Source organism: Sorex fumeus, unplaced genomic scaffold (genome assembly GCF_029834395.1).
Source record: "Sorex fumeus unplaced genomic scaffold, SorFum_2.1 ptg000037l, whole genome shotgun sequence".
In the NCBI taxonomy this organism is placed as follows: Eukaryota; Metazoa; Chordata; class Mammalia; order Eulipotyphla; family Soricidae; genus Sorex; species Sorex fumeus.
The window spans coordinates 34,436,866-34,450,713 of NW_026606094.1; the positions used below are offsets into that span (position 1 = coordinate 34,436,866).

The window sequence follows — 13,848 nt, forward strand, 5'->3', positions numbered from 1 at the left end:
AACAAGGTGTGCGTATTCCTCAGAAGTCATTCAGAACTCAGTTCATAAGCTCCTACTCCTCATTTCTTCTCACAATCCACTACTAAAAAGCTATGGGAAATAGATCTTTGTGGTACCAAAGTTTCTGTCATTTTTTACCATTATGTGGCTATTGGGTTTGAACATGGACTACTTTCTAAAACAGGACATTTCTATGATATCTGTAACTAAATGAAAGATTACTGTTAGGAACATGGGGTCATAATCACCTGGCAGTTAAATAGATAAAATACATATCTATATTCAATAATATTTACATTTATCAATTAGATAAAATATACATCTAATTGAAACTTAAAATAAAAATAAAACTATTTCTAAGTATATTACTGGTATAGAAATTAGATTGAGGAGTTGATTGATTATATGTATATGATAAAAGTTAACATATTTGGTAATATTATTGAAAAAAATATATAAATATATAATCATCATTTAAACTTTTAGCACAGCGGTAGGGCGTTTGCCTTGCACGCAGCCAACATGGCCGACCCGAGTTCGATTCCTTCACCCCTCTCGGAGAGCCCGGCAAGCTACCGAGAGTATCTCGCCCGCACGGCAGAGCCTGGCAAGCTACCCGTGATGTATTCGATGTGCCAAACACAGTAACAACAAAGTCTCCAATGGAGACATTACTGGGCCCGCTCGAGCAAATTGGTGATCAATGGGAGGGTCTTTACTTTACTTACTTACTTTACTTATTCCATTTTTAATACTTGCAAACTCTTTTTGTTTGGTATTGGGGCCACAGCTAAATGTGCTCAGGGCTTACTCTTGGCTATGTATTTTTTTTTTTTTTTTGGTGTTTGGGTCACACCCAGCGATGCTCAGGGGCTCTGCACTCAGGAATTACTCCTAGCGGTGCTTGGGGGACCATATGGGATGCTGGGGATCGAACTCAAGTCGGCCGCGTGCAAGGCAAACGCCCTACCAGCTGTGCTATCCCTCAAGCCCCATTCTAGACTATGTTCTAACGAATCAGTCCCAGTGATGTTCAGTGGACCATATGTGGCACTGGGGAAGAAAGTGCCTAAACTCTTGTACTTTCTCTCCAGCCCAGTATTTCAAAGTTATTTTAAAGAACTTATTTACTGATGATCAAGTACCAATACTTTGTACACCAAATTTAGTATTTTGTTATTTGCCAAACAATCCCTAATGTGTAAAAGGTAAAAGGTAAAGGCCCTCCCGTTGATCATCGATTTGCTCGAGCGGGCCCAGTAACGTCTCCATTGGAGACTTTGTTGTTACTGTGTCTGGCATATCGAATACGTCACGGGGAGCTTGCCAGGCTCTGCCGTGCGGGCGAGATACTCTCGGTAGCTTGCCGGGCTCTCCGAGAGGGGTGAAGGAATCGAACTCGGGTCGGCCATGTTGGCTGCGTGCAAGGCAAACGCCCTACAGCTGTGCTATCGTTCCAGCCTAGTGAGTGGTCGCAAGGTCAACCTAAAGTCAACCCTAATGTGTAGTGTCTGGAAAAACAATGTTGCCTCATAGGTAGCAGATGGACTAGACCTTTTTACATGCCTGATTTGAGAGACTTGTTAGTGATGCATTCAACATAGTTTTCTGAAGCTTTAATTTCTATGATGTCATGCTAAGGAGTTCTTCTTTTCCTAACTTTCCTCCAAGACTTCCTTTCCCCGAAGTCCGTATCATTAATTTCCATGCAGGGTTTGCAAAACTGTGTCAAATATATCACTAATCACCTCTGCCTTTTGTTTTCTTAGTGCACGATACAGATTAAGCAAAGAACTTGCTCCTACACAACCCCCCTACAAGCATGCAGGACACAGTAGCTATCGTGTTATAATTTCGTCTCTCTTAATTTGACCAAATAATATCGTGTCACTTGGGTGTGGTTACCAATGCATTTATTTGATCTCACATATTAGAACATAAACTACTTGAGGGCAAGGCTCCTAATTCTTTGTTTTTCCATTCAACAATAAAAATAATGTAATGCAAATGCCATTACATTGGACATATTTTGGGGAAATAAATGAAATAAAGAAAAGTAATTAACTTGTGAAAAAGGTCATGTAATTTATTTTAAATAAAGTTTAGTATTTTAAAATAAATACTATTCTGTTCTTTAAATCCCATTATAGTTATACAATCTTTTCTCAAATATACTTGACATTTATTGTTTTTTCATAGTTTTAATTTAAGAATTAGTAACTTATTTTTCTTTTTCTTTATGGACACTCCCTTGTTGGGCTTGAGGGTCACTCATGGCAGTACTTATGCAACCATGTGGTTTTGGGGTTAAGCCACTAATTATACACAACATTTAATATAAATTTGATAATCTCTCTGCCCATAACAGATTATGATAAACATTTGATAAATGCTATTTTTTATATTATGTTATATTATGCTATCCTACTTTTTATTTATCCTTTATTATATCACACCTTAATACTAAAATTTGAAATACAATCCTGTAAAACATGCTTCCTAGGCTGTGTCTAGAAAAATAAGACAGATTCTCAAGCTGATCCAAATTTTTTTATTTTATTTATGAGCCTGATTAGATTTTGATTCTCTATTATTTATTATTATAAGTTTGAATTTGTTAGAATGAATGCCAAGCTATGAAATGTATTTATACATCGACCAAGAGCAGCCAGATGGAAAAACATGTTTTTGCATTAAATTTTGTTGTTAGCATTTATAGCATATTTTACATAATTGTTATCTATTTGATCTGCCATAGTAGGGATACATTTCAAAAATTAACTTAAAAATGAAATATTTTATAAATATGTTTATTTTTCTGGAGTTCAACATTGCCACCTTAGAGTGATATCTTTGAATTTTTATGTGTCAAATATAAGAAAACTAATTAGGAATGTTACATTATTTATAGGTAAAACTTAAACTGATGCAAATCTTATTATTTATTTTACTGAAATAATTATGGCCATAGGAATGAAAATAAATTCACTATCTCTAGCTGGCTTCCCTTCAGTATGTTCCAGAGGAAAAGTTCACTGCTCTGTACTTAACCATATATTGATATTAAGTTGTGGACATAAGCTGATGGTAAAAAATACTAATTTAGATTATGTTTACATAGGTTTTACCTTGTGACATATTTCAAAATTAGTGTCATATTTTAATTGTGTGATTTTTCCCTATTACTCCTCTTAGAGTATAGGGGACGGGAAAGGTGGTGTTTACAGGACACCATTTGAGCCCTATTGAGAAATCTTGGTCTAACTGGATGTCATACTTTTCAATGTTAGATTACATAATCAAAATACAAATGTAACATGCATTTCAAAAAGCATTAAAAAATTTTAATACTTCTTGAGTCAACCAGTATGAATTATATTGCTGGAAAACACTTATTATTCTTTTTTCCTTTAATTACAGTAGGAACAATATCACAGAGGTAGGGTGTTTACCTTGCGTGCACCCAGCCCGGCTAAGAGGGGTTTGATTCCTCCGCCCCTCTCGGAGAGCCCGGCAAGCTACCAAGAGTAACTTGCCCGCATGGCAAAGCCTGCCAAGCTACTCGTGATGTATTTAATATGCCAAACACAGTAACAAGTCTCAAAATGGAGATGTTACTGGGCCTGCTTGAGCAAATTGATGAACAACAGGAGGACAGTGCTACAGTGCTACAGTCAGAATCCGTATTTCAAAAGAATAGTAGACCACTACTCAATAGAACCAATATGCATATATAAAAGAAAAAACATAACACCTAACAACTTACATGTTGTAGATAATCATTAAAATTAACACATGTTGCTTATATAATTATATTGTACTTTGTCTAGTTCTACATATACAGGAACTTTATATTTCTTATCTAATCAATTAAAATATATTTGAAATGAATTATGTGATATAAATTTATAATATTCATTTAATTATTTTATAATTTTGTTTTGGGCCCCACTCGAGCAAATCAATGAACAATGGGAGGCCCGTGACCGTGATAATTTTGTTTCCTGTCTCATTATTTTATTAGAACAAATTTTATATTATATTTGATGATTATAAATATTCTTCAGAAGAATAAGAAAAAGGAGAAAACACTTCTGGGTTTTGTCTTGGGGCCACACCCAGCCATTCTCAGGGTTTAGTCCTGGCTCTGCACTCAGTATTACTCAGGGATTAGTCCCTATGGGGCTTGAGAGACCATAAACAGTGCCACGGATCAAATTCTTGCATACAAAGCCATTGTGCTACCCATGTATGATGTCTGAAGTTCCAAAAATTTTTTTAATAATTTTACATAAATGTCACATTTTGAGATATTTATAAAATTCTGTTTGGCATCATGTTAACAAAATATTTGTGACGAAAAAATGAGCTTGTTGAAATATCACCAGAAATATGCTCCCCCTCACCATTTACATGCCACATTTTTGTTTGCTTTTGGCAATATCAAGCTGTTCTCAGGGCTTACTGCTAGCTCTGTGCTCAGGAATCACAACTGGAAGAGTTTGGGGACCATATGCAAGTGCTGGCAATTTTACTGGGCCCAGCTGCTAGTAAGTTCTTAACTTCAGTCCTATCTCCTCAGAACCATACATACCACCTTTATGTTTTTAATTATGAGACAAACTTTTATGGTGTTTGTTGATGTTTTGCCTTTTATATAGTTATGATTATCAACCTTCTTTATTCTTCTACAGCATACTGTATGTAGAAAATACATGAAAAATAATAATTGTGAAAAGTCAAAGTAAAAAAGACTACATAATTCTATGTTAACTATTAGATCCATACATGCAATTAACTAAGTAAAGTATCTAAAAAGTGCTTTATTTAATTAATAAAAGTGGTCAATCCCAAAGCTATTAGAAAAAGAAAACAATTTAGAAAGTGAAAAATCTTTTGAAATTTTACTGGGAAAAGTTTTCCCTCATTTCTATTCAATGATAGTTCCTCTTAAAGTTTTAATTAACATATGTTTAGGGGCCACACTCAGGGTGCTTAAAGGATAATCTTTAACTCTGCTCTGGAGTGACCTCTATTGGACCATGGGAGATCATAATGGAATCAGTCAAGCTCTTTGGCATGTTAGACAAGTGACTTGCCTCCCTACTCTTTGGCCCTTATCATGTTTTAAGTTCTAAACATGAATTCCTAAAGTCACATTGTTGACTACATGCAAAGGTAGAAAAGATGATTCTTTTCATGGAAGCATATTACCATGTAAAATCCTTAAGGAAAATGTCAGGAATAAAAGGGGCGATGCTCATGTTAGCTTAGTATTTTGAAGGTTTTAAAGACATGAAATAGTAATGCCGTATTTTGACCAGAAACCTTTTATTTCTAAGATCTAAACCAGGCAGAAAATAAAGTGCATTGTTGAGGGATAAGAGAACCAACAATCATTAATTTTACACTCTTGACATTGGTAAAATTATTTAGAACCTTGTGCCATTCTTTCTTCACCTTCAAATTTAGCCTTAGAATTTTCAAAACCCTATGGCTCATTTGACTGTGTAAAAATAAAATAGCATAAGAAATATTTTAGTGGAGTATGTATTTGCATTAAATCACTTACACAATGTGTGAAACTAGCAAACAATTAGGGACGAAAAAAAATTGAATGATGCAAAATGAAAAGCCAAGGAACTATCAGTTAAACAGACACTCCAGGAAAGCTTCAGGTCTAGACAGCTTAAACCATAATAACAATATATTTAAATTTTAAATCTAAATAATTATTTTAAATACACTGATAATACTGAGTAGCATATACTAACTTCTATACTATGTAATGTAAAACTCATAAACTTTTCAATTCTTTTTTCTTTATTATTTTGGGGGCCACACCCAGTAGAGCTCACAGCTTATTCCTATCTACTGTGCTCAGGAAACACTCCTGGCAGGGCTCTGAGGAGCATATGGGGGTGCTGGGAACAGAACATGTTTCTGTTTCATGCAAGGGAAGCACCCTACCTACACACTGTACACTGTACTATCACTTCTGTCTATAACTTGCTATTCTGATGCTCTGAATGATAAAATTTTAAAATGGAACATTTTATTTACAAAAGCATACATTAAACTAACATCAGGAACTTAACCAAAACTTCTCAATGAAAAAACGTTTCTTAATTACTGGATGCTTATTTAACAAAATACACTATTTTCCATTACAAAATTTAATAGGGTCATGATTATTGCTCTAAATGTTAGAGATTTAATAAATAAATAAACCAAAATTTTTAAAAAGAATTTTAAAACGTAAATATACAATAAAAACCTTACAACTATAGATATAAAGCATGACCATAATTTATTGACATATTTTTTAAATAATGGTTTTGGAAAATTGAACAATAAAGAAATTGAGAGAAACAATCAAGAAACAGAACAATAAAAGATGAACTAAAAACAAATAAAAGCACATCACAACATCTATACACAGGATAAACTTTGAATATACAAGAAATAAAGTCAAAGTAAGCATGCAAATGACACACCAAGAAAAGTAAAATACATCCTTGAGGAGAAAAATTAAACATGCAAGAAAATAAAAGGATGAGTTTTGCGAGCAACAACATTTGTCTGAAGCCCCAATTACCTTCACTGTCTGACATGGCATGTTGGAAGTCATCCATGATAAATGCTATATCACGGTCATAGCCTCGAGTTCGTGATTCTTCTCTCATGTGTTGCTGAACTTCTGGTAATGAATGACTTGATCCAAACTGATCTCTTGTATCTGCAGATATTGGTGGCAGGGGTCCAGCTGCAGCCCTTGCCATTCCCATTGGTTGGCCAACAGGACTAAGTGGACTTTCTTCTTCAGAATTCTGGGCCACAATTGGTATTCTCCCTCTGCTCTGGCTAATTGGCAAACTTGTAGGCTTAGTTCTGCTGGATGATGCATGACTAAAGGAAACATCTAAAGCTTCAGCCTCTTGAGCTTTGAGTCTCAGGGAAGAGCTGGATGAATCTCTTTTAATTGATAAATCAAGCCCATAGACAGAGGAAGGTCTGGAAGAGGGTCTTGACCTACTCCCACTACTGTATGGCTTATCTGCTTCATCCTGAAGAGCAGATCTTATAGTATTTCCTAATGTGCCCAGTCCTGAACCAAGAGAAGAGCCCATGAATTTCTGTTGGTCTGTAATATTTTTTCTGAGGCCAAATGTGATATCATCTTGAAGTAGCCTTGCTCTGGAAGAAATGCCACCAATAGAAGATGTGCTCGAAGTCATATAGCTTGTATAGTCAGGTTCAAGGTCTCTACTTTCCTGAATAGGTGAAAATTTGGACATTTTAGGGTCAATTAGTGATTTCTTATGCTTCGATTGCTTTTGATAAAGTATGGCTGCTGGCAGTTGTTTTGCTGCTTGTTTTTCTAGAGTGAGTCTACTAATGCTATATTTTTCAGATTTGGGGAAATGTCTATAACTAGTATCAGCATGATAATAATGGGAGAGTCCAGCCAGGTGATCTAAACTCTCTGCTCCTCTACGGAACTCTTGTTTAATCTGCTGTTTCAGAAGCTTTAATTCGTAAGGATCCTCCATTGGATCTTCCTCGGCTTTCACATAACTATGCAACCTGGAGGAAGTCTGTAAAGGTGCTAGAAAATCTGTCACATCTTGAGACCTACGTGCCTCAGTGGTTCGAAGGAGACGGTCTGTCTTTGTCAAATCTTTCTCATGAAGACTAAATGTAGTGCTTAATGATGTTGTCCCTTTGGTAATTTCTCCAATGTCATCGATTAAGACATAATTTCGTGGGGTATGGTGGTCAATATCTGCATAAAAGGAATCTGCAGATATGCTTGATATTGGGCTGCTTGCCATGCTACTTCTTTCCTCCAATCCTATTCTCAAGTCTAAGCTATTATACTTGCTGCCAAGATGGGAAACAGCATACGTAGTATCAGTGGAAACAGGTGCTATCATTAATGGCTGATTGCGGATAACCTCATAGTTTGAAGTTATCTTGGGTTCCAAGTATAATGTAGTTTGCCGTGGCTTCTGCTGTATTACCATCATCTGCGATGGTAACTGATAAGATGGTTGTGGGGTTGGTGTAGGTTGAGCTTGAGGTGTAAAGGACATTGTTGCCACAGCTTGGAATGTTGGCTGAGTTTGATAAGGTGAAACTTGCTGATGGTATAAAGTTTGTTGCTGAAAATGGGACTGCTGGGTATATGGGGTGGGTGCTTGAGTAGGAAGAGCAGGGGAAGAGTACTGATACTGAGTATAAGGACTTGTTGGAGGAACTAGCTGAGCTTCTGTTTGTGTTTGTGGTGGCATGAATTGGCTAAATTCAGTTTGAGGAGCCGTTCTTGGTCGCTCTATGCCATGCTGACTTTCTATTCGGGTAGGTCTTGTGCTGCTCACCTCACTGTCAGACATATAATCTCTATCTTCAGCTACTCCCTGGAGGTAAGCTCGCTCTCTCTTTTCTCTCTCCTTTAGTAATGCTTCCTTTCTTCTATTAATCCCCATTTCCAAGTACCTTAATTTGGCATCAATCTCCTTTTCTTCTTCATCAAGTTCTGCCTGTTTCTTTCTAAGCTTTGCTGATTCTCTCTCCACAAGATCAAGTTCTCTGTCTATATCCTGGAGAATTTTTGCTCGTGCCATGGTGTTGGTTCTACAAATCCTTCTTCTGGAAGCTGTGCCCATTGTGCTATAGGTTGACTGAGTTCCTGTGGAGGTCTCTTCAGGAGGTGGATTTGGAAGAGTTCTTTTAACTTTCTTCTGAGTGCCCGATGGTGTCATGGTTTGAGAACCTTTTGTCTAAGATTAAGTAAAGAAGAAATAGTACTTTACCATCAAGGAACAAAAAGACAACTGTCCAACATTTACATGTCAATGAAAATAATTTCACTGATAAAACAATATATATACGCTGCAGCTATGACAGCATAAACAAATTTGTTCTTACTTCAACTATTTTCCATGAATTTAATTAATTGGGAATAGTTTTCCATTCTTGGTGAACCACAGACCTAATTTCTTTAAGGCATTATTTTCATCTTAAGTGAACTCTAAAAGATTACTTTCCACCTTATTTAATGAGATTATTTGTGTTACATGTCTAAAATTAAAATTGCATTTAAAAAAGGTGTTCATTTATCACCATTAAATTATTTGCTTCTGTCCATTTCTTTTTTCTTCTTTTTTTTTCTTCTTTCTGGGTGGGGATTTGACTTGGGGTCACAAGTGGCAATGCTATAAGGATATTCCTGGTTTTGTATATTTGGAAGTCAATTCTAGTGGTGCCCAGGGGGCAATGTAACACTAGGGATCAAACTGGGAACTCCTGCATGCACAGTAACTCCCAGGAACTCAGAGAACCTTATGTGATATCATGCATTAAGACTTGGATCATGTGCATAAAAGGAAACATCTTACCCCCAGTACTATTTCTCTGGCCCAAATCCTGAGTCTTAAGGAATGGGTAAGATTTAAATGGGACAATAGTTTATAAGTTGAAAGTCCAATTTAAATATAAAATTTCACAGAAAAAACAGGGATTATCTGATTTCATTTGAAGCTACTAATGCATCAACGTTAGGAAGAGGAAGTACACTCAGAAATTTCCTATGGAAATGTTAAGAGGAAAAAAATATAGATTAATACATAAAATATATTTGAAATATCTTAAGAGCTGCACCAATATTAAAATCTCAGTTGGGTAAGAAGCATATTGTGGTGTTATATCTCTTGAAGAGTTATGAAAATTATACACCTACTACATAGATTTATAAACCATTACCTCAACTTAAAAATAAAATCCGATTTCTCCTTTAACAAATTGCAATGTACACACTAGTTATCACAATTGCTTAAATTATATCCAATATCATGTGAAATACCAAAAGAAAACCATCAGGTTATATGATTAATTTCTCAGGGATCTGTTTGCAGGCCATAATTTTCATAAACTACTATTAATGCAACTGACCAACTACTTTCTCAGTCTTGGGAATAATGGCATTTTTTATTAGATAAATTCTTTGTTGTGGGTGATATGGGGATAATTTTGTGCATTGTAGGACTGTTTAGTAGCTATTTGGACTATACTTACTAGATACTCTTAGTATAACTTCCCACATGATGTTAATAAAAAAAAATGTCATCACACAGTGCCAAGTATCTTCTAGGTTTGGAATTAGGCAAAAATTATTGTTTGACAGTCACTTATCTGGGAGAATATTGAAGAGAAGGGCAGAACTTTTATATTATAGTGATTGATATTGAAAATCTAGATTTCTTTCGAGGAACTGGGATTAAGTGCAAACTTTGAAAACAAATGGTGGGATAAAAAATGAAAGAAGTCTTTGATATGTTAGATAATTCTTACTTATCAAATTAACATTAATATTAAACAATATTCAACCATATTTCTAAAAAAATAAAATTTTTGTAGAGAACAAGGCAGGGGACAAGTGCTTGTAACTATGATAGTTAATTCAGTACAGAAGATCAATATTTCCTTGGTCACTTTTCAGTAGTTGCAATAATTAAAGAAAACCTAAGAGTAAGGAATATTATTTGAATGAAATTGTATATAAATATTTTTATTAAAAGTTGCATGCTATTCTAAATTTAAAGTGGATTAATGGCATAATTAAAGAAATGATAAACAAAGAGAATAGGGCAAGTATTTAGTTTCAGTACCAAATAACCAAATAACAGAATCAGGATTATCAGCTGGATTGCTAAATTCAATTTTAAAATAATATTCTTACATTTTGAAAAATAATTTAAGAAATTAAAAAATAACAAGACCAAAACATTTGTTTAATGATTTTTAAAAAATTGAGAACATTCTTGTGGCAAAAACTTAATTTTGTGGACTGTAGTGTTTCATGCTTATAATGATGGTTATGGTCATGGTTATGGAATGTGCAATACACCTACAGAAAAGAAGAATAGAAACCACTTTAGGATTTTTGCTCTATCCTACTTAAACTCTTCTAATCTATAGCTTGTATTTATTATAAGAGTAAGCCTTTGACTTGGTAAAACAATTTGGTAACATTATTACTTGGAATTACTAATTTAAAACTATTTTCTGACTTTATTTGCTCTTTCTCTGTTCAATTCATTCTTCTTTATAGGGTACAAACATTAGTTATGAACTTATGCATCTAAGAGATAATATGCAACTCTCTTGCATATTATGATTATAGCTGAAATATTTGAGATGACAGGTGAAATAGTTGAGTCTTCCCCTAACCTACCACCACTAACCAAGATAGTTGGTTAAAGTTGATAAACTTGAGCAAGACTATTCTCTTAACTGTGACGTTACTATGGGAATAAGGGATTAAGATGAAGCTAATGGCTGTAAATTGGAACATGCTAAAATAACTCTTTCTTATAAACTACAAGTATAATTTTCATTTGTAACTTTCAATTAATTAACCTTCAAGTGGTCTTCCTTTGCCCCATCAAGTTTACAGTCTAGGAATAAAGCAGTAACTTATTAGTGATGTGTGCACAAAACCATTATTTTCCCTCCATTCTTTATCCCACCATCAACCTAATGCAGAATTAAAATAAAAACTTGTTTGATTCAAGGGTTCAAACTTTCTTTAGAATATACTATGGTATAGTAGAAAATAAAACCTAACAGTAAAGTGACCTATGAAATTTCAAATTATATCATCCACAAAAAAAATACTTAAGACACTGTAAAAATTATTTTAGGGCTGCAGAGACAGTACAGTGGGTAAGGCACTTGCCTTGCACATGGCTGGCCTGGGTTCAATCCCCAGGACTCTGATATGTTCTCCTGCGCTCCTTCAGGAATGAGACCCAGAGCCAGGAGTAAGCCCTGAATACTTCTGGGTATGTCCCAAACAAAATAAAACTTTAAATCATTAGGCATTATAATAGGCATAATGACTAGCACATATGATATTAAATTATCAAATTCTTTTAGAATACTATGTAATAGTTTAAAAACTTTTGTAATGAGACAAAATATATAAGCATCACTGCTATGAAAACACTTTTGGTGTACTGAAAGTTACAGATACTTTTATCAGTAATCTTGAATTTATATTTACTGAATTGTGTTTGGAATTATTTTAAAATGTGATAATTAACTAGTAGTTATACAATTCTCTTAACAAGAAAAAGTAAAAAACTAAATTCGAGGGCCTATTAATATAATATAAACAAAGTTCTAGAAGACGTTTTAAATTATTTTTCAGTCTAAGTACAGAGAAAATGTTCTCCAATTAAAATTGTAGAAATGATAGTATATATATTATCAGATATCTTTTAAGCTTTTTCCTAATGTGCCTCTTGTCCCAGTTTGTTCTGTCTTCTTGATTCAAGTTATTGCTCTTGGGCTGAGCAGTCAAGCAGAAAACTAGTTTCTACCTCACTGGACAGAGCATTACAGATGTCATTGTGTGCAATACTAATGCCTTATATTTTCTGGAATGTTGCAAGGACATAAATTTCTTTTCCTTCCTGAAATTTGTCTGAAGTATTTTATGTCCTCTTAGAAGGTTGGGCATTCTTCTACACACACACACACACACACACACACACACACACACACACACACACGTGCATTTTCCTCTCCTCCTTTCTTCCATGTCCTTCTACTTTGCTTTCTTCTTTTTGTTTCTAACATTAATAGTTCTACTGCAAATAATGGGAAAAATGAATCATACCTCCTCTGCTGTAGTTCAGTACAATTGCCACAAAATGCAGGTTTTCTTCTCCAGATTAACAGATGCTTTGCTAAAGTTTTACATTCACGTATGGAATTCAAGAGGAATATTCATATCCCATAAAAAGTTTGACTATAATAGTTTCTTACTTAAAGTGCTTTAGTGCTTTTATATAGTTACATTATATATATATAAAGTTATATTATATATAGTTATATAACATTAAAACAGTGTCCTCTCATTGTTCATCGATTTGCTCGAGCAGGCCCAGTTAGGTCTACATTTTGAGACTTGTTGTTACTGTGTTTGGCATATCAAATATGTCACAGGTAGCTTGCCAGGCTTTGCCGCGTGGGCAAGATACTCTTGGTAGCTTGCTGGGCTCTCTGAGAGGGGCGGAGGAATCGAACCCGGCTTGGCCAGGCTGGCTGCATGCAAGACAAATGCTTTTATATAATTATAATAAAACATAATAAAATATGATAAAATATTTTATTATAATTCATTATAATGATCTGTATATGGCTTCATGCTTTTCTAGAATCCTATCATTTCTTTTCTTTTCTTTTTTTTTTTGCTTTTTGGGTCTCCAGGAAATGCACAGGGGTTACTCCTGGCTCATGCACTCAGGAATTACTGCTAGCGATGCTTGAGGGAACATATGGGATGCTGAGAATGGAAGCCGGGTCTGCTGTGTGCAAGGCAAACACCCTACCTGCTGTGCTATCACTCCAGCCCAAGTTTTATCATTTCTTGAAAGACAAAACAGATTTTTGAGAATATCCTGAAATCCAAGCTATCTCTGAGTGTCCACATTCTGAGCATTTACTTTCTCACCACAAATTTCTCTATTATACTCTATATATAATACAGATAGATAGCATAGCAGGTAGGGTGTTTGTCTTGTACACGGCCGACCTGGGTTTGATTCCTCCATCCCTCTTGGAGAGTCCAGCAAGCTACCAAGAGAATCCCGCCCACAAGGCAGAGCCTGGCAAGCTCTCTGTGGTGTATTCAATATGCCAAAAACAGTAACAACAAATCTCACCATGGAGACGTTACTGGTGCCTGCTCGAGCAAATCAAGGAATGAAGAGATGACAGTGCTATAGTACATACTCCATATAAAATATTCTGCCTAGGTTTTCTATTAAAATTTTCTTA

General features: G+C 35.0%; 1 protein-coding gene across 4 annotated transcripts in view; it reads right to left on the minus strand.

Annotated features, from left to right (window-relative positions):
* PCLO (piccolo presynaptic cytomatrix protein) overlaps window positions 1-13,848 on the minus strand; it is a 382,693-nt gene that overhangs the window by 146,401 nt on the left and 222,444 nt on the right. For all 4 annotated transcript variants that reach the window (XM_056118261.1, XM_056118260.1, XM_056118262.1 and 1 more), the window contains exon 7: window positions 6,599-8,783. In XM_056118261.1, coding sequence (XP_055974236.1) covers window positions 6,599-8,783 — 2,185 coding nt within the window. The remainder of the gene's footprint in view (window positions 1-6,598; window positions 8,784-13,848) is intronic.